The sequence below is a fragment of the Macaca fascicularis genome, chromosome 1 (assembly GCF_037993035.2).
Source record: "Macaca fascicularis isolate 582-1 chromosome 1, T2T-MFA8v1.1".
NCBI lineage: Eukaryota > Metazoa > Chordata > Mammalia > Primates > Cercopithecidae > Macaca > Macaca fascicularis.
Window position 1 is genome coordinate 81,577,980 of NC_088375.1, and position 27,430 is coordinate 81,605,409.

General features: G+C 47.0%; 1 protein-coding gene across 3 annotated transcripts in view; it reads right to left on the reverse strand.

Moving 5' to 3' along the window:
- CAPN8 (calpain 8) overlaps nt 1–27,430 on the reverse strand; it is a 74,722-nt gene that overhangs the window by 22,468 nt on the left and 24,824 nt on the right. Inside the window, exons 1-9 of one of the 3 annotated variants that reach the window (XM_074037144.1) lie at nt 18,903–19,194; nt 16,022–16,140; nt 15,371–15,504; nt 14,349–14,517; nt 13,160–13,243; nt 10,541–10,626; nt 7,886–7,960; nt 6,987–7,147; nt 3,537–3,876 (exon numbers count right to left, since the gene is read on the reverse strand). In XM_074037144.1, coding sequence (XP_073893245.1) covers nt 3,662–3,876; nt 6,987–7,147; nt 7,886–7,960; nt 10,541–10,626; nt 13,160–13,243; nt 14,349–14,517; nt 15,371–15,504; nt 16,022–16,140; nt 18,903–19,092 — 1,233 coding nt within the window. In that variant the 5' untranslated portion in view covers nt 19,093–19,194 and the 3' untranslated portion in view covers nt 3,537–3,661. Of the gene's footprint in view, nt 1–3,536; nt 3,877–4,543; nt 5,968–6,986; nt 7,148–7,885; nt 7,961–10,540; nt 10,627–13,159; nt 13,244–14,348; nt 14,518–15,370; nt 15,505–16,021; nt 16,141–18,902; nt 19,195–27,430 lie in introns of those variants that run through there. The other 2 variants (XM_045397663.3, XM_074037147.1) reach the window with 2 other exon arrangements.

Consider the following 27,430-nt stretch of genomic DNA (forward strand, 5'->3'; position numbering starts at 1 on the left):
AGAAGAAAAGAGCAGATCACCTGAGAGCTCCAAGGTCCTCCCTCTGCTCCTTTTCCTCCCTTCCTATGTCTTGCAAACAGACTATGCAGTCCTGGGGCCACTGAGGAAGACGTTTGTGCTAAAGTGAGAAGCCAGTCAGCATTTCTGAAACTGGAACATTATTGATGAATTTCAAGGCCATCTAAAAACAGGATCCTAGAAATCTGGTGGGGGCCCACCAGATTTCTAAGTTCTACTTTCATACTTTTCTAGTTGTAGAATCTACCAAGATCTCAAATTCTTCAAGAGTAATAGCCTTGGGCTTTCAATGAGAGCTAATATCTTCTTATAGACCTACAGACCTAGAGTCCAAGATCAAGAGCTTGACCAGAGTGAGGGAATCTCACTTAACCTGAGCCATAGTTTATTCTGCCCTTGGCTGTGGTGAAATGGGTCAAGAATAGGCACGTGACCCAAGCTGAGCCCATCAGAGACTTACTTCTCTGGGATTTCTGAATCAGAACTAACAGAAGGGGCTCCTTTCTTAATGCAAGTGATATTAGGGAATGAAGAAATCTAGACTAGCACAATGTCATCAACACTAGGGAGGCGATGTCAAGAGAAATAATCCTGGTAGTATCTAAGTCCGTTGTCCCAAGCCTCCATCTCCTTCCCTTGCTTTGGTTTCATGAGCTGGTACATTCTTTTCACTACCCTAGCTCAAGTTAGGCTCTATTTTATGCAACTGGAAGTGTTGACCCCCACAAGAGAGTAGCTCTCAGATCCAGAGTAGGAGCTTCCCCATGCCTGGGGTTCCCATGCCAGGCTAGAGAAGAGGATTCAAACCCCCCAATTTGTCCCTTTCCATTCTTTGTCCCTGACACATAGGCCCTTTTGACCAGAAGACCAGTATAACCATTGTTTGTGACTTAGGTCTATGGTCAACTGCCGATAACTCTGAGAAACAACAATATTAGGGAAAATGCTAGCATGCTCACTTCTGGAGCCCCCTGTGTCATTGGCAGCAGAAGCAGAAGAGTCCAGGGTCACAGTCATTCCTCTAATTTTGAGTGTAAAACCAAAATCACCCATGCAGAGGCCTCACAAGTATCTTCCTCTTGGCTCCTGGCCTAATAGCCTTTACACACCCTTGGCAGGGGCTTTCCTAACCACGTGGGCCATCTTTTCACAAACAACTTGACCACCTCTGCTGCCATCAATATGCTCCAGATTCACCCTGCCAAGAATCACCCGACAGGAACTGAGCCAGGCAGGTGGGGCCTCTTGGTGGCACAAATCCAGAGCAACGAGGTAAGGGAGCAGGCCTTAGCCACTGCCCGTGGGTGGATGGAAAGAAACAGTCATCTTTGAAATGCAGGATCCTGACTGCAAATGACAGGCTGGCCTGGCATCACTGCAGGAAGATAAAGAGGAGAGAGAGGAGCCCAGACAAGGAGGGCTCTTTAGCCTTTGGAGGCGCCTGGCTGCTTCTCAGTCAGCAGCAGGTTTTCATCCTCAATCCAAACTCCAGTTAAAGCAAGAGGAGAGAAATACAGGAATAAGAATATGGCTCCCACTCCCTGCAACCCCAGCTACTCCCTATAACCCCAGCTACTCCTGATACCCTCTTAACCTGACTTTTAAACTGTTTTCACTTACGGATGTCATGCTCTAAATTATATGCCTCTGGCCAGATGTAGAAGGACCACAGATCACATACACTGGAATATTTTTTAAGCAGCTGTAATCTGATGACTAAAAAACTGATATGCTTTATATATTATTTATAAGTGCAAATGTCATGCCACACAAAGCTGTTTCAGTCCCTTTGAAAGAATGCTTTGCTGGTCTGGTTATATAAGGTAGGCCTGGCCGAGTGCGGTGGCTCACGCCTGTAATTCCAGCACTTTGGGAGGCCGAAGAGGGTGGATCACCTGAGGATAGGAGTTTGAGACCAACCTGGCCAACAAGGGTGAAACTCCATTTCTACTAAAAATACAAAAATCAGCCAGATGTGGTGGCACGCACCTGTAATCCCAGCCACTCAAGAGGCTGAGGCAGGACAATTGCTTGAACCTGGGAGACGGAGGTTGCAGTGAGCCAAGTTCACAACACTGCACTCCAGCCTGGGCAACATAGTGAGACTCCATCTCAAAAAAAAAAAAAAAAGGTAGACCTGATGGATGAAGAACTGAGTAGCCCACCTTGCATCCATGCCCACCTACTATCGACTCTCCAAAACCATCACTTAACTTTCAAGCTGTCAAGAAATGTCCTTCTGGCTGGAATGTTCTCCCTTGAAGTCCAGCTCATCTTTCAAGGTTCTCATCAAAATCTCCTCCATGAAGCTGAGGTGACCCCAGCCCATTGTGTCTGGTCCCCATCACAGCAGATCTGCCCTGCTCTGTTGCCAGTGGAGTGTGCATCTGACTCTCCACTTCAGATTGTGAGCACCTTGAGGACAGTAACTATGTGATATTCCTCCATGTCCTCAGCTTACAGTACAGCACCCAGCACATAGTAGATGCTCATTAAAGTTTGTTGACTTGATGTGCATACACTAAGTGCCTAAACAGGTTTTTATCTCTTCAAACAGAGTCTGGCTTTGTGCTACTAACATTCTAGGTGGAGATGAAAGAGCTAAGCTGGAGTAGAGGTGGAACTTATTTATTTGCAATTCCTTTCTCCTGCCATCAATTAGCAATTATTTTCCAACTCCCATTCTTCAACATAAAATACACTCGCGTGCCCGTGCATGTGCACACATACACATATACACCCTAAACACTAAAGCTCTAAATTCCAGAATATGAGAAATAAAGGGTGGGATGCAGATAGGATCTTGACAATTGCACTATTTCCTTACTGGTTTCTTATTACAATATTTTTTATACATTAATTTATACTGAGATATTGGGCCTCCAGTCAGCTCTTGGTCTTCCTGATTAGAATTGTATTTTTCCCAAGAAATTCTTTTAACAAAATTGTTTTTAAAAACAACCACCATAAGCCCCGCTGGAATTTGCTAAAAGAAGTCTTTGCCTGTATAAAAAAGTGGATTCCAACTTGTTTCTGGCTAGACTTGTCAAGACACAAAGGTCTTACTTTAATATATCTGTGAGGCTGTTAAGTCTGTAGAGGGGTGGCTGCCAGGAAAACTGGCACGTTAGCCAGGGACTGCAGTGTGAGCCCAGAGTCAGCTGTATTCCAGAGTCCAGAGACACCAGAACTGAAAACGGGCGCGTGGTTTCCATCACCCCAGCTCATGCCCTGTGTGCTCCAAGTGTCTCAAGGCCTCCCAGGGAATAGTTGTCTTTGGCTCCCATATCCAGCCTCCTTCCCTGACTCAGTGATGCCCCTCATCCTCCTTGTGCCACCTCAAGTGCCTTATGCCCCCATGTTCTTGGCTCTTGTCCCTGGGGAAGCCTGTACTTGGAAAAGAGTCCAATGAACACCTGTACACTGAGCCCTCAATGACAGGCAAAGGTTAACGTGTCACACATCTCAGTGTTAGCAGCAGAGACTTAAGCCATAGCAATGAATCTCTAATTGTGGAATTCAGGCCTCAGTAAGGCCACTGGGATTGTTATAGAGGGGAGCAAGGACACTTCTCGATTAGGAATACTCCAGCAATAAGAAAGATGTGCTACAATGACTGACCAAGATATTCAGCCCCAAAACATCAAGTGAGTAATGAAGGACAAACCCAGCACAGCAGTACCTGGTAGACAGCATAGCCGATGCTAAGCATGCCCTGTCCTATCCTCTTCCGTCGCCTGCGATTTTTCTGCATCAGACCCAGCAGCACTGTACAGCAGGGTTCACCAATGCTCTCCTCCTGGTCTTCATCCACTTCATCCAAATGGATTTTGAACTGAGGATTGGTCCAGTAAGTGGCTGGAAGTCACCCAGGTGATGGTGGTTCCCCATGTAGCGGGTGAGGAGATGAAGAAGAATAAAGTAAAAGGAAGAACCTTGATCATCCTAATGAATGCACAGCTCTGTCCAAACTGTGCCTAGTAAGCAGGCCTCAGAAAGTGTCCTTTACAAGGTGGTCAGGCATTTCCTCCTACCTCCCTACACATCCACACACACAGACATATCCCATCGCATTTGGAAATGTGTGCTTGTCCATTTGATCAACGAGGAGCCCAGAAGCGCTTGGCTGGGACTATTCAGGATCCCGTGATCCGAGGGCCACACTGGGCAGCACTGCCTCCAAGTCTTCCTGGGGAAAGACTTAACATCACCTTGCTCTCAGCACTTGACCTGTGAAGGCAAACCCACCTTCTGGAGGAAGGGAGATCTCTGGGTAAAAACCATGTCCCCAGGACAGAAGAGGAGAAAGTCCCAGAAGAGACTAGCTACGAACGAGGTCTCTGCCTGACACTATCAAGACAACTGCTCTTGCCATCTGATTGACACCTATTCTCCCTCTGAGAGGGCCCCAGCTGCAGAGCACAGCTGGCAGCACCCCTGAGAACTAATCTGCCGTCTATCACCCCAGGGTCCTTACAGGATGGCTTCGGTGTCGCAGCCTACTGACGAGACACACTTTCTTCAAGAGAAAGTCATTTAATAATGCATGAGGAATCACGATTGGCAGTTAAGAAGCAGTCCTGCCACACCACCTATGGATATTGAAAAAGATTCCTTCATTTCAAAGATGGCTTTTTAAAAATCTCTCAGAATAGTAAGTACACAAGCCAAGCCACAGAGAGGTTAAAAGGATCATCCAAGGACACGCAGCAAGTCTATGACGGAGTCCAGTGGCAGAGCATAATTGCAGAAGACATGCCTGACAGGTGTCTCCACTCTAGGGCCTCAACAATTTCAATAATCATGTGCCCTGGTGGAAAAAAGAAGTGGAAGGGCGTGGGATTTTTCCTTACATCCTTTAAAGAGGAGTCTAACTTGAAAAATAACAAGGCATTCACAGCTGACCAAGAGCCATTGATTATCACTCTTCTTTACAGTAGGATTTCTTATTCAATTCCACCTTCCCAGAATCCCCAATTCCAGGTTTGTTTGATTGATTGATTGATTGATTGATTGATTTTAGGGCTCAAGTGTATGGATTTTAAAGTCAGATATCTGTGGATTCCAGAGGAGACAGAAAAAATTCCGTAATCGCCTATACTTCCATCACTAGCAAAGGGCAGGAACTATCCATGTCTTCCTGACAGCTAGTTGGTGGCAAGGATGGGATTGTGATTTGGTGTTTGCAGATACCTTGGGCACCCCCTACGGTTCTGAGCTCCGAAAATGATCCATGCAAATCTCCTACACATTTTCTAAGAGCTTGCTAATGGTGAGCAGATTTTAATTTCTCCCAAATGCAACATTACTGCAATCCATACATATTTTGTTTACTCCTTAACAGTACTGGAGGAAGAGAATGGGCCATAAAACAATGCGTCCCGTTTACATAATGCTACACAGTTTACAAAGTGCTTCCCTACACACTGTGTTCCAAGGCTCACAGTGACCCAGTAAGGTTCAAAGGTCGAACCCCATCTGGAGGATTAGGAAACTGAAGCTCAGAAGAGGGAAATGCCCTTCCCAGGGTCTAAATCAAACAACAAGGGCAGGACGTGGACCCCTTTCCTTCCTCTCTGTTCAGCACTCTGGTCACAGCTGCCTGAACTGGGAGCTTTGGGTTGGATGGGTGATGAGAGAAGAGAGAACTTGTCAAGACCCAGCATTGCACCCAGGTGGGGTTTTATTCTAATGCTGCTTCCCTAGCACTGAGCACAGCCCTGCAGTGAGCTCTGTTCAAGAGAAAAAAGTGACTGGCCCTGCCTCATGTGCTTACAGTTTAAGTCAATAAACACATCAACAGCAAACCAGGCAGGGAGCATGGGGAGCAGGAGGTGAAAAGTAGAGAGAGCAGGATTTGCTTTTCTTCATTTCTGCTTAGAGATGTGGGGCTGTTTTCCCGAGTTTCTTCATCAGGTGCTGCCTCAGCTGATTCAACCTACGAGGAGCCTACACAGGGGACACATTAGTGATCTTCTGTGAGCCAGGAAAGCTTCCCACCTTTCATCAGGTGAGGACCCAGGGTTAGTGCGGAGGCCATGCTATATGCCTATACTATCACCATGCTATCTCCACCAGGGACTGAGTCCCCATGACATGCATGCCCTGCGTGTGGCCACCATGGACCACGCTGTCTTTGCCCCTCCACCTCCAACTCAGGCACAAACACACAGTGAAACAGCAGCTCTAATGGATGCAGTCTATTGAAACAGCAGATGTTGTACCCGTGTTCCCCTAGCACACCATCAGCCACTCTGTCCCAGAGCTCAGCGGGATGACTGTTAGCCAGCTGGGTTGGGGGAGTGGGGAGGAAGGGGCAAAAACCCAAGGGAAGAACAGGAGGCCTTAGCATAAGGTGCCAAGAGCAGCATTAGTGTGGAAAGCGCGTCCTTTGGAGGAGGGGAGGGTGGGCGAAGCAGGGATGGTTTGAACACACAGTTCAGGCTGCAGCTGAGCGGCTGCAGAGCCACTGCCCACCCTCACAACCCTGGCCCCCAAGCCCTAGGAAGAAGCAGGACCTCCAGAGGGTGCCCAGAAGTCAAAGAACAAAGTCCAAAGGCTTTATCCAAAGATTAACATATAGGGCTGTGCACAGCAGCTCACAACTGTAATCCCAGAACTTTGGGAGGCCAAAGTTGGTGGATCACTTGAGCCTAGGAGTTCGAGACCAGCCTGGGCAACATGGTGAGATCCTGTCTCTACAAAAAATTTTTTAAAAAATTACCCAGGCCTGGTGATGCGTGCCTGTGGTCCCAGCTACTAAGGATACTGAGCTGAGAGGATCACTTGAGCCTGGGAGGCAGAGGTTGTGATGAGCAGAGATCGCACCACTACACTCCAACCCGGGCAACAGAGCGAGGTCCCGTCTCAAAAAAACACACAACATACCAACAAAAAATTATATAAAGTGACCCAGCTCAGGGAGGATAAGCTGGAGGAGGTTGGGCCGAGGCAGCCCTTCACCTTACCTGGGTAGTTCTGGCAGCCCCCAGCTGTGGAGCCGCGGGTCCAGCGGCCATTGAACAGGACCAGGTTCCATTTGTGCACCTCCTCACTACTCAGAGAGTCCGGGGACAGGTTGCAGATCTCCAACCGAGAGAATTGCCTCACGAAATCTGAAAATGACATCCTGGGGGCAGAGGCCCCAGAGGGCTCTCAGTGAAGAGGGCTGGGTTGTGATTAAAGGCACGCATACCGGGCACGGGAAGGAGCCGTGGCACAGGCCCTAGAGGCCGTGGGCTAACTTGATCTTTCCTGCAGCACACTGATCCAAACACGCAGAGATGACGGTCCACATTCTTCACTAGCGCTAGCTTCTTGGCTCTTATAGGGAGCCCCCCTCACGTATCTCAACAACCAAGCAAAGGATCTGAACTGTAAACTGCAAAAGACCCCAGGAGGTCATCTCAACAAAGCCTCTGCCTCTAGATTGGGTTAAGTCTAAGCTCACAAGAGGTTTATTTCTGTTTAATTCAGAGTGATGTACAGTTAAGTCGTACCATATTCAAGGAGTATCCTTATTATCTTCCTTAGCTCACTAGCAAAGGAAGTTATCCCATATTGATGGTAGGTAAATCTTAGCTTAAACAGATAGAAGCAGTGCTCTCAGTTCACTGGAAAGATAGTAGAACTGAGAAAGACAGGCTGATAGTTAAGCCAGGCTGAGGGCCCAGATATCATGGTTTCAGAGCTTTAGACGTGCTGGTATAGAGGTGGAATTTTACCAGGACAAAAGGAGGAGAAGAATGAATTCATCATGGTCAGGAATCACGTTGCCTTCCTGGAAGACCTAGAGACTGGCTGCACCCACATCAGAACGGAAAATGGACCCATCACCAATGGGACAGCGCTTCAGCAGAAAACTCACCAGAATTCTCCATCCTCAACTTTCTTGTCCAGTTCTTCCTTCCGCTGGGGGTCTATATGATTCCACTCTGGTGCACTGAGGGGAAAATAAGCAGAGGTGGTGGCTTCTGAGGGGTTCTACACACAGGGCAAGTGTTTACTGCACCCAAACTTCCCCCTAAGAGCCAGAAACAAAATACCAAAAGCACCGCATGCAGACAGAAAGGCAGGATGGACAGTGTGGGGTGAGCACACTGTCTAGGGAAGGGACACAGACCCAGGACATGGACTCCATGGGTACTAGCAGGATGGCCTTGGACATACGACAGGAACATTAGGGCTCAAACATTATTCTCTAATTTTTACTCTCCAGACACATTTGACATTTCTAATTAAGACTCCCAGGCCCCTGTTCTCAGGAATGGGGAGGCACAGGAGAGGACATGGATGAGTTCTTGTCACTAGAAAGGCAGGCACTCCAGTACCCATTAGTCACTTGTCACTCTGGCTTATCCAGCAGTCTGGGGTGAATATGCTGACAGAGTCTAACCGGCTCTGGGGACATGGACTTGGTTCACTTCCTTCCACCTGCAAGAATGATCATCCAGCCCAGTACTACGGCAATTTCCCAGAAGTAACGTCAACCTGTGAGACCTCCTGCTGGTGGCCTTTCAAGGGGAATATCCATGCACTTTGTTCGAATGCCATCTCCAGCTTCCTGACCTTTACAAAGTTAGGTTTTCCTGAAATAGGTATGTGACATCTAAGTAACAGAGCAGCAGCAAGATCCATCTTAAAAAATAAAAATAAAAAAAATAAATCCCTGCTTGAATACCTTCTGCAAAACCTAAGCACCTTCTCTCCCCAGCATAAAGCTGTGGCGCACTCCAGCCCAGCCTCTCCCTCCAAGCTAGGCGTTAAGACCCCGGGGCTCAGCAGGACAGTTCCCAGGGCCTCTTCAATTCACTGAAACATTAATTTGATTAAAACCAAATCTCAGAATGTGCTTGTTATAAACAAAGATTAGGGCAGGAGTTGGAAAATTCTAGATCTGACCTACTGCTCCAATTGGTTTTTGGTTTTTTTTTTTTAACTTTTTTTTTTTTTTGAAATAAAATCTCACTAATCCCTGAGCTGAGCTTAGGGATGTCACCTTAGAGATTCAGCGCCCTCCTTCTCCAATAGCTGATACATGTAACTATCCCAGGTTGCATCTCCAGTTGGTGGGGCCTCCAGGCCTTGACAGTCACCACCTCCCACCTGCCAGGCAGCGGGTGCTCAGGGAAAGGAGAGAAAGTCAAACAAGCCCTTTGGACAGCTCGGTAAATGACTTTTGGTAAGAATGACCCAAATTCAGGGTTTCAATTTCACATAGCCCTGTCATCCTTTTAGGGAAGTTGGCGGAATGGAGGTTTTGGGTTTTGCTCAAACTTAGGCAGTGGAATGAAAAATCCTTCCTACAGGAAGCTCATGTGTGGCCCTAGAGACACGTGTTTCTTCATGACACAACCCTGAAGGGAGTTACTACCCCTCTGTGCAGTCATGACCAGTCATGATGCTGTGATTAAATGTGGCGATGCCCTTCGAGAGCCCTGGTGGCATCACAGAGTACCGACAGCACTTGAGGATTAAGGATATATTGGGAGGGGGCATTATTGTGACCAATTTCATTTCTGGTGGTTCTTTGTCCATGAGACTGGCTAATTATTATTATTATTATTATTATTATTATTATTATCATTATTTAAACGGAGTCTCGCTCTGTTGCCCAGGCTGGAGTGCAGTGGCACAATCTCAGCTCACTGCAACCTCCGCCTCCTTGGTTCAAGTGACTTCCAGCTAATTTTTGTACTTTTAGTAGAGACAGGGTTTCACCATGTTGGTCAGGCTGGTCTTGAACTCCTGAGCTCAAGTGATCCACCTGCCTAGGCCTCCCAAAGTGTTAGGATTACAGGCGTGAGCCACTATACCCGGCCAAGACTGGCTAATTCTAATTCCTCCCCCACACTAACCTGCCTCCCCCAGGCCAGCTGTGCTTACTGGACAGAAACCATCCTATGCTTTCCACCCTCCTGCATCATGGGGACATAGATTCCAGGGCACAGCTGTCCTGGGACATCACCACCTCTGACCGACTCAGCAAAGAGTCCTGCCCAAGAGGAGTCTCTCCAGTCAGTGATGAAACCTGCACAGGGCAGGAGCGAGTGCCGCTGCCTCATTCATCACTGCTGCCAGGGCTCAGGGCTCCGAGGGTCAAATTTCATTTTCTCAGCATCCTTGTTTCTTCTTGGTGCTGAGGGGTTTGGCCTTTGTCAGAGTGTCCAGTGTTTGTGGAGTGGAAAGAAACAGACTGTGAGTGATCGATTTGACCTTTGGACCAGCACGGTGTGTCAGGTAAAAAAACACAAAAACCTTTCAGCGCGAAGCAAAATTCCACAGAGCCGCCAAACTTTCAAATGCCAAAGCAGAAAGCCAGAATCGAAGACTACAGCCCAGTGGTTTTTATTTTGCTTTCCTCAGCCTGGATCCATTTAATACTCTTTGCTGAACACACTGTGTGATCTGCAGACAGGACGTGCTGCTGAACTCACTGTGACATCGATCTCATAATTGTGTGTTTTACACGACACCCTTCCGCAGAGGGAGAGAGGATTGGAGAAGCAGGGAAAAAACCTACTCATCGCTCCAGGCTCCCGACCACTCCACTTCACCCCATGGATTCCTGAGTCTGATCAGCCTCTCTGGATGGCCCTGGAAATCCACCTGCAAATTCCACACAGAAAAGCAGCTGAATTACTATGTTCCTGTTGCCTTGCAGGCATGTCTGCACCTGAGAGGATCTGCACTAAATTGTTCAAATGTTCCTAAAGGACCACACTTTTATTTTCCCTTAACGTATCTTTTCAGGCTTGAGCCAAGTACTCTATTTTTCATAATTTGTTTGAATAAATGAAGAGTGAGTCTAACCCAAAAACAAGCTTATGTCTGCTTTAACTCAGATTTAGATTTTATAGTTGACTAAGATCGACTAAGCTCTTAATACATGAGGCCTAATGATAATAAATGCCCTCCCAACAAACACCAAAGCATGGCAGTTAACATTTATTGAGCAGGTACTATAGATGAGGTGTTGTGCTAAGCATTTAATATGTGTTATTGCCTCATTTAACACTCACGACAATCCTGAGAAGATAAAGAATTATCTTCATTTCATAGCTCAAAAATCTGAGACTTAAAGAAGTTATGTTATCCAAGATTATCTAGTTAGTAAGTGGTGATCGCAGGCTGGGAACCCAGGCAGTCTGTCTCCAAAGCCCACACTCCTAAATCCACATATACTGCTTTCCCCTATTTATTGAACACTCAAGCATAAGCCCCTTGCGCCCTGCACACACACCTGCATTCACATATGCACACACCAACTGCATAAGCTGTTAGGTCCTCATTGTCTTCATTTCCTGTGTATCCCCCAACTCGCCTAGCCCAATGTTTACATGTATATGTTCAATTCCCCTTTATGAGATTATCTTCATTAAAGAGCGTATTTGGGCCGGGTGCAGTGGCTCACGCCTGCACTTTGGGAGTAATCCCAGCACTTTGGGAGGCCAAGGCAGCATATCACGAGGTCAGGAGACTGAGACCATCCTAGCCAACATGGTGAAACCCCACAAAAAAAAATTAGCTGGATGTGGTGGTGCGTGCCTGTAATCCCAGCTACTCAGGAGGCTGAGGCAGGAAAATCACTTGAACCAGGGAGTCGGAGATTGCAGTGAGCCAAGATTGTGCCACTGCACTCCAGCCTGGCAACAGAGAGAGACTCCATCTAAAAAAAAAAAAAAAAAAAAAAAAAAAAAAAAAGCGTATTTATGAAACACAAACACATGTAAAGAACATATATTTCATTTAACACTATTTATTTATTTATTTGTGAGGCAGGGCCTCTCTCTGCCACCTAGGCAGGAGTGAAGTGATGCAATCACTGCAGGCTCAACCACCCGGGCTCAAGCGATCCTCTTACCTCAACCTCCTGAGTAGCTGGAACTACAGGCACGCTCTACCATGCCTGGCCTATTTCACTTAAATAAATAACAAGAAGTGGACATTCACTGCATTTCCCTTTCTGCCTTGGCCATTGGGAAGCCCAAAGCAAAATTAATTTCTCAATTATAGCACTGCCTTCAGCCTGGATTGATGTATTATACTGTATGGTTTTATTGTGTCTATTCTTTTAATGGTAAACCATCAGCTGGGCATGGTGGCTCAAACCTGTAATTTCAGCACTTCGGGAGGCCAAGGCAGGAGGATCGCTTGAACCCAGGAGTTCAAGACCAGCCCGGGCAACATAAAGAGATGGTGCCTCTATGAAAATTTTTAAAAATTAATAATTAGCCAGGTGTGATGGCACTTGCCTGTAGTCCGAGCTACTTGGGAGACTGAAGCAGGAGGGTCACTTGAGCCCAGGAGGTCGAGGCTGAGCCAAGATCATGCAACTGCAGTCCAACCCAGGCAAAGTAGCAAGACCCTATCTCTAAATAAATAAATAAATAAATAAATAAAATAATTGTAAGCCACCTTAAATCCTTTTTGAAAGAAAACACAATGTAGAAAATAAAAATAATGAATAGTATAGCCCTTGTTTTTTCCTTGGGTTGGAGAGTAAGGAATACTTGCTTGCCTTTCCATGACTCTACTCCCCACTAAAAGCTGGGACTACTGCCCCTTTTCCCATTTGGGGATTCTGTGAGTTCCCACTGTTTTGCCCACACAAACATATTTTTTCGAACGTCTGTAGAATCTAACTGAAAATCTCTACAGCTTTCCTGGCCTCATCTAAGGAGAGGGCTTGCATTTAGTTAAAACCTGTTGAGCAAAAGCTTAGAGAGGTTATGTTGTCCATTTTCAAGTGAGTAAGAGTCAGAAGAGCCTTTATTTATTTTTTATGTTTTAGGGGAAAAAAATTACTTTTTTGTAGCGATGAGGTCTTACTATGTTGCCCAGGAATGGCCTTGAACTCCTGGTCTCAAGTAATCTTCCCACTTCAGACTCCCAAAGTGCTGGGATTACAGGTATGAGCCACCACATCTGGCCAGAAGAGCTGTTCTAATGAGCAAGAGCTAATGCACATCTGTGGTATCGGGGTTCTGCACAGGCGGAGTGTACCCCAACATGACAGTGAAGCTCAAAAGCCAATTCTGAACCTTCTAGTAGTAATCACCTCTTTCTTCCTGCCAGGATGGCTTGGATTCATGGAAATATTATCACATGTTACCTTCCCCCTACACACACAAAATTTTACCTCTTCAACTCCAGTGACAGAGTATGCGTGACTCTTAACCAACTTCCGGCTGGTGATGGCTTCTGCTTCAGCTGCACTGGAGACCTAGGTAGAGGAGAAAGTTCATTCAGAGTGGCTGACCCTTACCTCTCAGTGGCTGGCCATAGAATGCTTTTCAAGGACACACTACACAGCCACTGGGGGCTTCAGTGTGGGACTAGGGGTGCAGGAGTGGCAATGAACCTCAGGTAAATAGAGCCATCTCCAACCAGACTCCCTCTTTAATTAGACCTGCAGTTCCGGGCCAGTGCAGGTGCCTGCCAAGCCTAAAAGACAAGTTACCAGCCTTCAAAATGCCACCAAGAAACTGGGAAGTCATTTATTCTCTGAGAGTGACCCCCGGCTGCCTGAAGAAGGCTAATTCTCCATGCTGATGGCTCTGGACAGGTCCCAGTCCTCCAAGGTTCTCCCTGAGCGGACTCCTCATTATCCTTCCCATTTCCTCAGCACGCTCTCTCCCATGCCCCGTGCCACCCCTCCACCAAAAACACACGTCTCCTGCTGGGGTTTGCAGAGAGAGGAAAAAAGGAGGATCTTCTCACTTTGTCCTTCACATTTCTAAAATCACCAGGTGAGGACAAGAGAGGAAGACAGAGCAGCCAGAAGGCAGCTGGTCACAGGAGCCTGAGGTGGTGCTAGGACCTCAGGGCTGGGGGCCTCCAGCCTCTGGTTTCCACAGCCACCTTGGAAATCCACACAGCTCAGCCTGGTGTCCGGCCACAGCCTCTGGTTTCAGAACTTCTCTTTTCTTCAGGGATCTCAAGATCCATCAAGTATCATCAAGTATCACATTTGTTTTCCAAAACCTCAAGATTATTTAGCAAAAAGGACGTAGAAAACAGGTGGCCAAGGATCCAGGGATCCTAAACTATGTTCTTAGGGCCATTCCAGCAGTACTGAAGGGGCTCTAACAGCGAGAGGGAAATTGGGACTCCTGCAATGCAACTAACCCCAGTTCCTACCTACCAATTAGGTCTACCAGCCCCTACATGTGCAGGCCTATGTGTCACCAGACTTGCCCACTAAGCCCCAGACTCTGCTCTGACCCAAAGCCTTCCTATGCCTCTTTCCCGCTGTCTCGTCCCTTCCCTACCACACAAGGGGTGGCAGTGGTGGGAAGATGGGGCAGTACACAAGCCATATGCCTCACATCAATGGAGCAGCCCAGCAGAGACCCCGCACGGAGGGCCTTCCTGATGATCTGATATAGATTGGCTGGTGGTTTCTTCAGGTCATAAAACTCAGAGATGCCACCTGTGAAATCCTCAAACCCCTCCACTGTGGAACCTCCAGCGAGAGCCTCATAACAACCATTGAGCCTATTGGAAAAGAAAGAACACATGCCCCATTAGCACCCCCAGCAAGGAGACCCAGGGATTGGGGACTGGGACAGTGCTAGGACGTACTGTGGCCTGGAAGATAAAGGAGGGCTCTTTGCCAATTTTGCCTTTGGGCCAGGAAGGTGCTTAGGCCACTGTTTCATGTGCCCAGCTCAGCACTTCACTAGGAACTGACCTCAGCCAACCTCTCTCCAGCCACCCTCTCCTTTACAAAGCCAAAGGCAATCCCTCCAGAGCTGGCCCCAGCTGCTTGGGTTTCTGGGGCTGGGGCCACAGATGGGGAGAAGGAGAACTTTCCCTCAAGGCTGAGAGGCATCTGCTGAGGCTTACTGGGAAATAGGACTAGAAAGGAACTGGGGTTGCAGAAAAGGGTATCAGTAAACAAATGTAATTAAAAGAACCCCAAAGAAGGTTTTGAACATCAAACGCCGGTGAGAAGAACTCCTGAGGAAAGAGCAGACACTTTGTTGAGTTTGCTATCTAGTACATTTGTTTTATTATTCTTCTTCATTCTTTCAAACATTTACATTGCCCCAGGAACCTACCTTGGGATTTGAAAGAGGAAAAGCTCAGGCCCAGAGGAGCAGGGAGGCTCGCCCCACCACATACACATTCACCCGAGGCAGAGCTGAGATGCTAAACTCCCCGCCCAGATTTCTGTTTCTCTTAGTTACTGAAAAGTGCTCTCTCTCCAGCTCATGGGGGTCTGGATGCTGGGAAAGACGTGGCCATGACGCCCTGAGTTTGGGGTGGGGAGGCAGACGTGGGAGGGACAGGTGAGAGCTTTCAGGGAGGCTCTGGTGTCTCCCAGCTCCTGGCTTCCCCCACTTACTTGGCATAGGCTTTCTCCAGCAGGGCACTCCAGAATTCATTGCCTTGCTCCGAGTGTAGGAAGAGCAGCTGTCCATTCTTGGTGGGCAGCCTGTCGTCAATGACCACTTCCACCCACTCTCCGTACTGCCAGAACTGGGGAGAGGCGACACAGTGGCAGCTCACATGAATAAGCAGATGTGTAAAGGGAGTCCCTCCAGGGGACCTCACGTGGGGACTCTGTGCCATCAGTGTTCAAGTCTTGGCTCCGTAGGAGCAGGACCTGTGTCTGCCTTATCTGTGCACATAGGAGATGCCAGATGAACCCGGGAACATCTAGTCTAGGGTCTGCATTTGTGCACCAGAGAACTTGCCCAGCGCCACCCAGTGGCAGCAGGAAGTGATTCAGACCCACACCTCCTGACCCTCAGTCCACAGTGCTTTCCTCAAGGCCACCTGGCCTGGGGGAGCTGAGAACGGGGTGGATGTGTGGATATCTGGATGGATGCATTGAAGCAGGTACTTAGACTGAAATGTGCATCAGAGTCACCTAGAGGGATTGTTAAGACATAGATCACTGTGCCGCAAACCCAGAATTTCTGATGCAGTGGTTCTGCGGTGGGACCTAAGGGTACGGAAAGCAGCGACAAAGGGCCTGAGCAGAGCATAGTACCTGAAAGTGAAAGATTCCCGCATAGTTCTCCTGGAAGTTCTGGTCCCTGGGGACCACCCGGTAAAGCAGCTCTTCATTCAGGGTCAGGGAGGCAATGGCAGCCAGAAGCCAGCAGTCACCTGCACAGTGTCACGGGGGACACAGATTGGTCAGGCCCAGCCTGCAGGGGCCCTGCGTTCTCTGACCCTGTCCCATTTAACCCAGAGTCCACGTTGCCCCATTCCCTTCTAAGTCAGGCAGAGTCTCCTCCTCCGGTGCTGGAAATGCACCTGCAGCCATCAGCTTCCCCTGCCTCCCTGGGATTTGTTTACTGGGAGTCCATCCTCTGCTCCTCCCTGTGGCTGCCCCTCCCCCACATGCTGATCATTTCCCCGCTCCTACACACTCAGCCAGTGGAGTGGAAGAGAAAAGAAAACAAAGAAAAAAGAAAAGAAAAGAGGAGAGGAGGGAAGGGGAGGGGAGAGGAGAGGAGGGAAGGGGAGGGGAGGGAAGGGGAGGGCAGGGAAGGGAAGGGAAGGGAAGGGAAGGGAAGGAAAGGGAAGGGAAGGGAAGGGAAGGGAAGGGAAGGGAAGGGAAGGGAAGGGAAGGGAAGAGAAGAGAAGAGAAGTCCGTTTGGCCCCTTATTAGCAGCTCTGATTAATTTGGTTGAGGGAAACATTGAAGCTGTTAATCCAATCTACGATGTGTACATGTAAGAGTGTGTGTGTGTGTGTGTGTGTGTGTGTGTGTGTGTTCCTTGCCCCTCCTGACCTTGGATAATGGAGAGTTGGCTCTGCATGGTCTGTTTACAGTATTGCCCTTTCTTGTTTCAGAGTTCACCAGGAGAGCCTTGATGCCTCGTTGCTTAAAACTCCCTTGAGATATTGCTTAGCATTAAATCATCATAATTTGAGGCAGAAGAAATAAAAGTCAAGAGAGGTTACAAATCCTGGGGTTTGGTGTTGGTCACATTGGAGATTCAAGGAAATGCAAAAGAAAAAGAAAACCCCTTTCTGTGCAAGTTGGGACCCATCACACTGATGCCACTGAGTGGTGCTTCCCTGGGAGGCATCATTGTCCCTTGCAGTGTCAACTTCAAAAGAAGCAGCATGGGCTCCAGGCACCGCTGCCTACCTTAGCATCCTATGGTGAATCTATCATCTTGGAAGTGATGTAACTTTGCTCACGTCTACTTATTTGCTTATTTCACATCAACCTCTGAGGTCTCAGTGTCCTCAAGTGTGCTTTTCATCGTGTGAAAGGCTATTGCATCTTTCTGGCCTAGTACTGCTTCTTTCCACCTCCACTGTAGATCCCTAGCTCTAGTAGTCTAAGATTTGGTGAACAAGTCCCTATTTCTCCTATTTATTCCATTCAAACAGCTCCAAAATCCTGCCTGTGCATTTCAGCCTTTATCTTTTCCATATAAAAGATCTGAATCTTTTCAATGTGTGTTCAGATGTAAGGCCCTTCAACCTTTTAGAGACCATCTGTGGACCTTGTCTCACTCTAAGTTTTCTTTTAACACTGTGGCCAGAGCTACATACATATTGTAAGTGTGAACACATTATGGTTTTCTCAGAAAACCTGTTGCCTGAGCAAGCAGTAAGCCAGGAACCCACATCTGAGGAGCCATCACCTTCATCATCACTCAGAATTGCTGCATCACCAGGTCGTCCTAGAAAGCCCCGGCCTCTGTCTGCCTGGATCTTTCCCAACAAAGAGGTTCATGATCTGACCCCAAATTAATTAATTCCTCTCTTTCTCTCTCTCTCTCGCACTCTTGCGCTCTCTCGCTCTCTCTCTCTCTCTGTCTCACACACACACGTACTCATTTACTTTCTTTTTCTTCTAAGAGACAGGGTCTTGCTCTGTTGCCCAGGCTGGAGTACAGTAGCACCATCATGACTCGTTGCAGCCCCAACCTCCTAGTCTCAAGTCATTCTCCCACCTCAGTCTCCTGAGTCACTGAAACTACAGGTGCATGCCATGCCTGGTTAATTTTTAAAAATTTTTTCATAGAGACAGGATCCTGCTATGTTGCCCAGGCTGGTCTTGAACTCCTGGACTCAAGTGATCCTCCTATCTTAGCCTCCCAAAGTGCTAGGATTACAGGTGCAAGCCACCATGCCTGGCCATATTACTTTTTGAAGAGCTTTTCTGATCCAGGAGGCAACCTGCTTCCTGCCTCACTCTCTCACCAGGCTCTCCTTCACAGACAAACACTATCTTCCTAATGGCAACAGGGCTCCTAGGTGAGACTAGACCTGGTAGTCGAGGGAAACAGAGTTAATGTGGTTGGACTGGCATGAGTTATGTTGCTTCTCACCAAAGAAGCCTCAAGCAGGGCAGTATCTTATTAAAAGGCAACTTCCAAAGGTTGAGCAAAATAACACAGTTTCCTCCTCCCACCCAACTCCTCTCAGCCCAGTTTTCTTCTATGAACACCTGTGATCATGTCACTCCCCTGCTCGAAATCTTGCAACTGTCCTCCATTGCTCACCAATGAAATACAACCTAACAGGGCACCAACACCCTTCACAATATGACTCCAACCTACTTCTCCAGTCTTTTTCCTATTACGCTCCCCGCTATGAATCTAATCTCCCAATCAAACTTGGATATGTACAAAACATACCCTGGTCTTTTTCATTGATGTGGTTTTTCTTGTTTGTTCCCTCTGCTTGCAAACTTCTTGCTGAATCTTACCCCTTCTCCATGAAGCTTTCTCTGATACCTCCTACCCTCCAGCCAGAAGTCACCTCTTTTCTGTATGTGTCCTAAAGACCTTATTTACGCTTCTCTTGCAGAGTTATCACAAGCTGCCTCAGATCACGATTCACACCCAGAGTGGCCTCAAAACCCCATTTATGCATCAACTCCTTGGCAGAGCTTTCCTTACCCCTGCCGCTGGCCTGTCTCACCGGCGCCAAGCCCTTCCTCTTCACACCTCTCCAGCAAGTTCTAAGGCCACTTGAGTACATCTGTTTGTCTCTCTCCCCATCGCTCTCTCTCTCACTCTCTGACCTCTTCTTGCAAAGCAGCAATGTGGATTCACTCATCTCGGCATCCCCAGCAGGCGGCTGACACATAGAAGCAGCTCAACAGATGTTTGATGAATAAAAACAAATAAGCAGATGACCACATGAATCAATGAATCATATTTTGTTCTTCTGCAAATCTCCAACAGCATCTTACATATATTTGCACCTCAACCTCCCAGGTCTGTAGGGAAGTGACATTCAACAAGAATCTGCATCGAACCTGACAGATTTCACTTCCACCAGCATCAGGCAGTGGGAGATAAACAAGGTAAGCCAAGCACGGAAGCCCAGTCTTCTGGGGAGTGAAGGGGGGCGACTGCTCTGTAACACGTCTAAAGCAAGTGGCTTCTCAAAGAGATCAGAGCGGCCATATAACCCTCATTACTGGGCGTGGTCCTGGTTCCCTTCTGATGTGAAGGTTCTGGCTCCCTGTCTAAGCTTCTTCCGACAGCCCACCCAGAGCACTCCCTAGATATTACAATTCAAGTCACGGCAACAAAATGTCCCTCTGTTGCTGACATCAAACGAGGTGGCCCAGCTGGAGGAGAGTTTAATTTTCTCTTCATCTACCTCACTCCTGACATTTCACAGGGTCTACCCGGCTCTTGCAAGCAAGTACAGAGGCTCGAGGAGATGCCGTGGCTGTGTAGGCTTTTGGATCCTTGTCAGTTACTGCATGAAGTGTGAATGGATTGTCATGACGAGAATGCGTTTTCAAAGGAATATGTCCAAATGTGCTGCCCTTCAGAGTCCTCTGGAAGATGGACATTTACTCCGTTGTTTACATTTCAGAAACTTGTTTGGGGACCTGCCAGCAGAAAAACAGCTTTGATCTTGGAGCATAGGTTTTGTTTTGTTTTGTTTTGTTTTGTTTTGTTTTGTTTTGTTGTTTTGAGACAAGGTCTCCCTCTGTTGCCCAGATGAGCAACCACAGCTCACTGCAGCCTTGACCTCCTGGGCTCACGCAGTCCTCCCACCTCAGCCTCCCAAATTGCTGGGACTACAGGAATGTGCCACCATGCCCAGCTATTTTTTAAAAATACAGAGATGGGGTCTCACTCTGTTGCCCATACTGATCCTGAACTCCCAGCCTCAAGCAGTCTTCCTACCTTGGCCTCTCTAAGTGCTGCAATTACAAGCATGAGCTACTACACCTGGCTAATTTTCAATTTTTTAAATTTCAAAAGCAGTCAGGAGGTTTTGAGATAGTAGTTAGGTGGTGAATAAGGCGGACAAAAAACACTGGGAAATACCTTGATAGACAAGTCCCTCCTCCCAGCTACCTTCCAGCTAGCGCTGCTCAGGAGTTAGTCCTCACTCATGCGCTTTAAGCAGAGATGCACTCCGTGGGAATTTAGGGAAGGTTTCCATGTCCTGATGAAGTGGGGCAGGCTTGGCTGGCAGTATTTTTTGCCCATTGCCCTTCCCCCTTGTCCCCATCTGGAAAGTCCACATTGTGCTTGGAGGTGCAGAGCCAGCTTGCAATCCCAAGGCTGCAGGTGCAAGATGAAAGTCAGCACAGGAGAGTGCAGAGCAGAGCACAGTGTGAGTCTAGCTCTCCAAGGGCATTATTAAAGTTATACTAGCCCCGGGCTATCTACCTCTAGTTTTCTTGTTATAAAAGAAGAACTTGCCCCCTATTTGTCTGAACCACAACAGTGGGTTTTATGCTTCTTGTAGCCGAAGGTTTTTCTAACTGATATTAGAAGCATGACTACAGAGTGATTTGGTATGCCCCATAAATTGGCTCTGAAAAAAGAATTCCACAAAAGGAATTCCAAAATAAGGTTGGGAATAGCCTTTCAAATACACACATTTTCCCATGCACTGGGTTAAATTTATTCTAGGGAGACTAGAAGACCTGAATGGGAATGCCTGTGTCTGGTTCCCAAATGGAGATAAATGCTCTCTAAAAAACTATAACAAGGCCGGGCGCGGTGGCTCACGCCTGTAATCCCGGCACTTTGGGAGGCCGAGGCGGGCGGATCACGAGGTCAGGAGATCGAGACCATCCTGGCTAACAGGGTGAAACCCCATCTTTACTAAAAATACAAAAAAAAGCTGGGTGTGGTGGCAGGCGCCTGTAGTCCCACCTACTCAGGAGGCTGAGGCAGGAGAATGGCGTGAACCTGGGGGCGGAGCTTGCAGTGAGCCGAAATCGCACCACTGTACTCCGGCCTGGGTGACAGAGCAAGACTCCGTCTCAAAAAAAAAAAAAAAAAAAAAAAAAACTATAACAAAAGCTCTCTTTAAAAAAAAATGTATTTGAGAGGCCGAGGTAGGCAGATCACTTGAGGTCAGGAGTGCAATACCAGCCTGGCCAATATGGTGAAACCCCATCTCTACCAAAAATGCAAAAATTAGCCAGGCATGGTGGCAGTCACCTGTAGTACCAGCTACTCGGGAGGCTGAGGCAAGAGAATCACTTGAGCCCAGGAGGCAGAGGTTGCAGTGAGCCAAGATCACACCACTGCACTCCAGTCTGGGTGGCAGAGCAAGATGCCGCCTCAAAAAGAAAAAAAAAATTAAAATCCACCAGGAGACAATAATCCTGAATCAAACATTGTTTAAAAAAAAACCCTTAATTCAAAAATTCCCTTTACACATTAAAATCAAAGCTTAAAGGTCTGGATGTCTAATGTTATTATAAACTGTAGGTAGCAAGAACTCAAGCTATAGCTTAATGGAATTTCCCAAACACCAAGGGAAGAAATGGAGATGCTTCTGGACTGCAGGTAGAAAGAAAGAGGAAGGAAAGAAGAAAGGTCAGACATCGGAATCCCTACGGTGGCCCCTACCTTACCTTGAGGTTGAACAATGGCTGAAGTGGAAACAAGAGTAAAGCCTCAGATAGTTGGAAGCAGAAGTCAAAGCAGAGAACACATATGTCCTGCTTCCCATTCAGGAATCCAGGAACAGAGTAAAGATGGCATCATGGAGCACTTAAGAAGAAGATGAAAGACAATGGAAGTGCCCCCAAGTCTCCCTCAGGTATTACGTAAGATTGAGCTGAGATTGACTAGCGGGCTTCTCCCATTGGTGGAAGGACATTGTTTGACCTTCCTTATACCCAGGTGCCATCCTGGGATGGTGGAGGAGGAACCAGACTTTACAAAGTGAGAAACCACCTGTCTTCATCCATTCATGCTGCTATAACAAAATACCATACACTTGATGCCTTAGAAACAACAACACAACTCTGGAGCCTGGAAAGTCCAAGACCAAGGCACCAGCAGAGTTGATATGTGGCAAGAGCCCACTTCCTTGTTCATAAATGGCTGTCTTCCAGTTGTGTCCTCAAATGGCAGAACAGGTGAGGGGGCTCTCTAGGGCCTCTTTTATAAAGGTACTAATCCCATCGATGAGGGCTTTGTCCTCATGATTTAATCACCTCCCAAAGGCCCTACCTCCTAATACAATGATATTGGATGTTAGGATTGCAACATATGAATGGCGGGAGGGGGGACAGACACAAACATTCAGTCTATAGCACCACTCAAATAGAGTAATTAAAAGCAATGTTTATCCAAAAGAGAGAAGAACTTGAAACAGGGAGAGGCATAATACCTTTAATCGGCTAGTTTATGTTTCCCTCCTACTCATGGTCCGTGGAAATTGGGGCTCCACAGCAAGCTGAGAGTAGTTGAGCAAAATAATGAATGCTGTGCTGATTGCACATCTGAGTGTAATGTAAAGATTTGACCCTGCTAATATATGCTTGTTTTTTAAAAATCCATCTTCAATATTTTATCACAGCTGAGGCATCCTTAGCCTACTCTTCCACAGAAGGCTGCTCTAAATGTTTTTATACACAGGGAGCTATTTCAGCTCTGTACATCACCACGAAGCAGTCACAGAGCCTCCCTTCCCCCACTTGGTGAACATGCCTTTGGAAGCCCTTGGCGTTTAATTCATGCCATTTTGACTACCTTAAAACACACACACACACACTCTGACTTTTTTTTAAACCACTCCTTGTGAAGCAGGGCTAATTCATAGGCAGTGTGCCCAGAGTCGACCCACACATTGACTTTTATCTCTATTTGCTTCATTGACAATTCCCATCTCTCTGGCTAGACTTGGAAGTTGCCTGGAGGCAGACAGTGGGCATAGTGGTTCTAACAGACCCCAGCATAAAATGCTTACTGACTGAACTCACCTCAATATAATTGTGTCAAAGGTGATTTGAAAATTCAGATCTTGAGTAGCCTGTCACTAGTAAAGCTTTCTGGGACTCACTTTCTGCTTCCCCCCTTTTTCTCTCACTTCTGCCTTCTCTGGCTAAAAGCAAATTTTGACATTCAAAGAAAGGCTCTGACTTGCTTCTCAAGCTTGGTCCCCATGCCTCAAGTAGAGCCTCATCTCCCCCACCTTCTGACACCCAACTCTCTGAAGACTCTATGTGTATCATGGTTAGACTCAGGTCTACCTGGATTTGAGAGACTGACCTTTTGACTTCCCTCAAGCCATGTAATTATACCATTCTTCATTCCCTCCAAATGATACAGATGCCCACCCTTACCCACTGTGACCAGAGGTGAACCTAGACTTTTCTAAACCTGGCGGACACCAGCTCAACTGGGTCTCCTGTGCCCCCGCCCTGTAGCCCTAGCACTATCTGTAGCCACACTCCACCTCTGCCCTCTTCCCCAGCCCAGCCCTGGAGCACAGATGGCTCCAGCTCTGCCATGGCCTCTTAGCATCCTCAGGTACTCCTGTTTGCTCCTGTCACCTGCTCCCCTGATTCCCATCACCATCCAGCAGCAGCACCTGGGCAGGCTGGCCAGGTGGCACATGGGACTGGGGAGTGAATGAGTCAGCCATGTTCCTACTCCTGAGCATCCTAAGCAGGATCCTCTGTTTAAGTTCCCATCTTCTTAGAATCACTTAGTAAATCTCCCCTATCTTGCACCAACCTCCAACCCTCCTGGAGGTCCTCTCCCTTCAGGCTTAAGGGGTAGCTCCTGTATGCCATCATCACTCACCAGTGCTTACCAAGTATCACCATGTGTGGGGCCATCTGCAGGACACTAGGACAAGAGAGACCTAAAGGACACTGTCTCTGCCCTTGAGAAGGCTACAAACTTAGAAGAGTAGAAATAGCACAGGTTTTGGACTCGGAAAGCCTGTGTTCAAAGCCCCGGCCCCTTACTTATCTGTTGAGTGACCAGCAGCAATCACTTGACTCCTAGGATTCTCAGTTTTCTAATCTGTAAAATGAGTTTGGACCTCATAGTTTATTGTACAAGATCATCTGATACTGAGCAAAAAGGGCGTATTTGTAACAAGAAAAATGTTTAGGGATATCTGTATATATCTCCAGTTGACCTTCTGTATCCATGGGTTCCATATTCATGGGTTCCATATCCATGGGTTCAACCAACTGCAGGCTGAAAATATTTTTAAAAAATGGATGGTTTGTCTGTATTGAACATGTACAGACTTTTTCTTGTCATGATTCCCTAAATGATATCATATAACAACTATTTACATAACATTTACACTGTATTAAGTATTATAAGTAATCCAGATGTGATTTAAAGTATATGGGAGGATATGCATGGGCTATATGCAAATATTACATCATTTATATCAGGGACTTGAGCATCTGTGGATTTTGGTATTCACGGGGATCCTGGAACCAGTACGCCACAGATACAGAGGGAAGACTGTATGGCGGGTGTGTGTGTGTGTGTGTGTGTGTGTGTGTGTGTGTGTAGTCTCCAGTTGGCTAGGGAGGACATCATGACATAAAAGATATCAAAGATACACATGAGTGTATATGTAACAGCAGGTATGATATTTTTAGAGCGCCTCTGGAGTATCTTGATTAATGTTCCCCCAAGGGTAAGCCAGCTTCTCTCTCCCCGACTGAGTACAATCTCTTCCAATAAGCAACTGCTTGTTTGCTGATAAGGAACAATTCCCTGGCCTTTCCATATTCAGGACAAAATAGGACCTTCAGTGCCTCTGGGAATTGTAGGCAGGGCCTTCTGCTGACACCCCAGGCTCTGTGGTCCCTACTCTCCCTCAAACAAACAACGTAGAACCAAAGGAAACAATCTCAGGCAGAAGCTCACATACACAATTAAAAACATGAGTCGCTATGCTGGGGCCCTGCTCTGTCCTAATCCATTCACCCCATTACCACCTGCCTGCTCTGAGTCAGGTTTAAAGCACCGTTCTCTGCACCTTCTTTGAACCTGCAAATGTACTTCAGCCTAATGGACTTTGCACATCTGGAAGTTGCCCACAATAAATCCTGCTAATGTAGAATTAAAGTAGGTTAATCTGACCAGGTGAGGTGGCTCACGCCTGTAATCCCAACACTTTGGGAGGCCAAGGCAGGTGGATCACCTGAGGTCAAGAATTTGAGACCAGCCTGGCCAACATAGTGAAACCCCATCTCTACTAAAAATACAAAAATTAACTGGACGTGGTGGCCCGCACCTGTAATCCCAGCTACTCAGGAGGCTAAGGCAGGAGAATTGTTTGAACCCAGAGGGCAGAGGTTGCAGTGAGCGGAGATAGTGCCCCTGCACTCCAACCTGGGTCACAGAGAAAGACTCTGTCTCAAAAAATAAATAAGTAAATAAAATAAAGTAGATTAATCAGATGGCTTTTGGACAGGGTAAGTTCCTAGAAAGTGCACATGAGAAAAAAAATGTACTGTAGGCTCAGCCTTTTACCCTCCAAGAGTTGAAATCACATAAGCCACACCCTCATCAGTGTATTGCACAAGGAGAGTGGCTTCTGTTACAATCATTTTAATTGGGAAGCCATTAGACTGGGGCAGCTAAACCACTTTAAGTTTTTACCTAAGCAAGCCAAAGCCCGATGCAAACAGTAAAATGAAACTAGAGACTTTACCAATCAGAAACCACCAACTAATCCCTAAAACCAGTCTTTCCATGTAATCAATCAAATGTGTTGTATTTCTCTTACTTCCATATTCAGCCTCTAAAAGCCCACGCTGCTGCAGCGGAGCTCTCTGAATCTCTTCTGGTTTTCAGGGCTGCCCAAATCACGAATCCTTCTTTGCTTGAATAAACCCTGTCACATTTATTTTGTCTAAAGTTTTTCCTTTAACACTTCCTGTATTTGAATCTGCCTGTGCTTTGCACAAGACAAAGTGGCTATTTAATGACCATTTGCCAGACAAGTAAAGCTGAGGCTCTGAGCTCAAGGGACCCCAAAGGCCGGACAGTGTCAGCGCCAGGACTAGTTCTAGCAAGATGATGAGTTTTCTGCCTTCCCAAATCTTGCAGTGCCACGTGGAACCTGAAGTAAATACATTCACATCATTTGAAATAAATGCCCTAGACCTCTGTACAAGAGAAAAAAGAAATTTCAGGAGCAGTCCCTCCTCCTGTAAACCTACACATAGCTTCTCATCAGCCCCTTTTCATCCTCACTTTCCAATTGCCACCAACCACCCTTTCTCCCCATCCTTTGCTAGCATTTGGTTCACCCTCTGACTTACCTCATGAAATAGCATCTCCTTACATTGCAATAACATAAAACAGCCTGACTCCTAGAGTTGTTATAAAGATAAAAATAAGATAAGATACACAAGGTGCCTAGCTGAGTGCCTGCCACATAGAAAGCCCTCAATAAACCTCCTTATTATTCACTGTTATCACCCAACATACAATTAACACAAACACCAGGGAACCCAAACAAGTGAATCAGCAAATGTTTATTGAGCGTCTACTGCCTATAGGAAAACAAAAACTGAAATGATACCAGGAAGTTGCTGGTGTCCTTCCGTATCCACCCCTGTGTTTGGTATAGGATGTAGGACTACTATCTCACTCCTACCACCTGCCTTCCTGCCCAGGTGTCCTGTCTCGGGCATCAGAATCACTAGTTTGTCAGTTGCTGAAGCCCAGGAGCCATTCTGATTCCTTTTCTTCACTCCTTTCGTATCCAATTGCTTCCCAAGTGCTTTTGATTTTATTCCTAAATAGCTCTCAAATCCTATCCTCCTCCCTAACATTCCTGCCATTGCCTCCACTCCCAGTAAGACTATAAGGGACCCTCTTTCTCCAAATAGTCATTATCCAGGAGCAGTAATTAGGAGGTTGCAAAAAGAAGCAAAATTGTCATGATGTGAAAATATTCATGAGTTTTCACCCAACCATCCCTCCCCACCTAACACTAGACACACTAGAATTACCAACCATGCCCACCTCACATGCAGATACAATGCAAGGTGGTTGCAAAGTGACACTGAACATTCTGCTCAAATTGCTGGATTTCATGAAGTCGATGAAAGTGATACTGGAGATCTGCTTCAGTGCCACTGACCAAGAAGAAGTTGGCAGAGTTAAAGCGGTTGCAGCTGAGGAAGGAAAAGTACTGAGGTTCAAGGCAGGACTGGTCC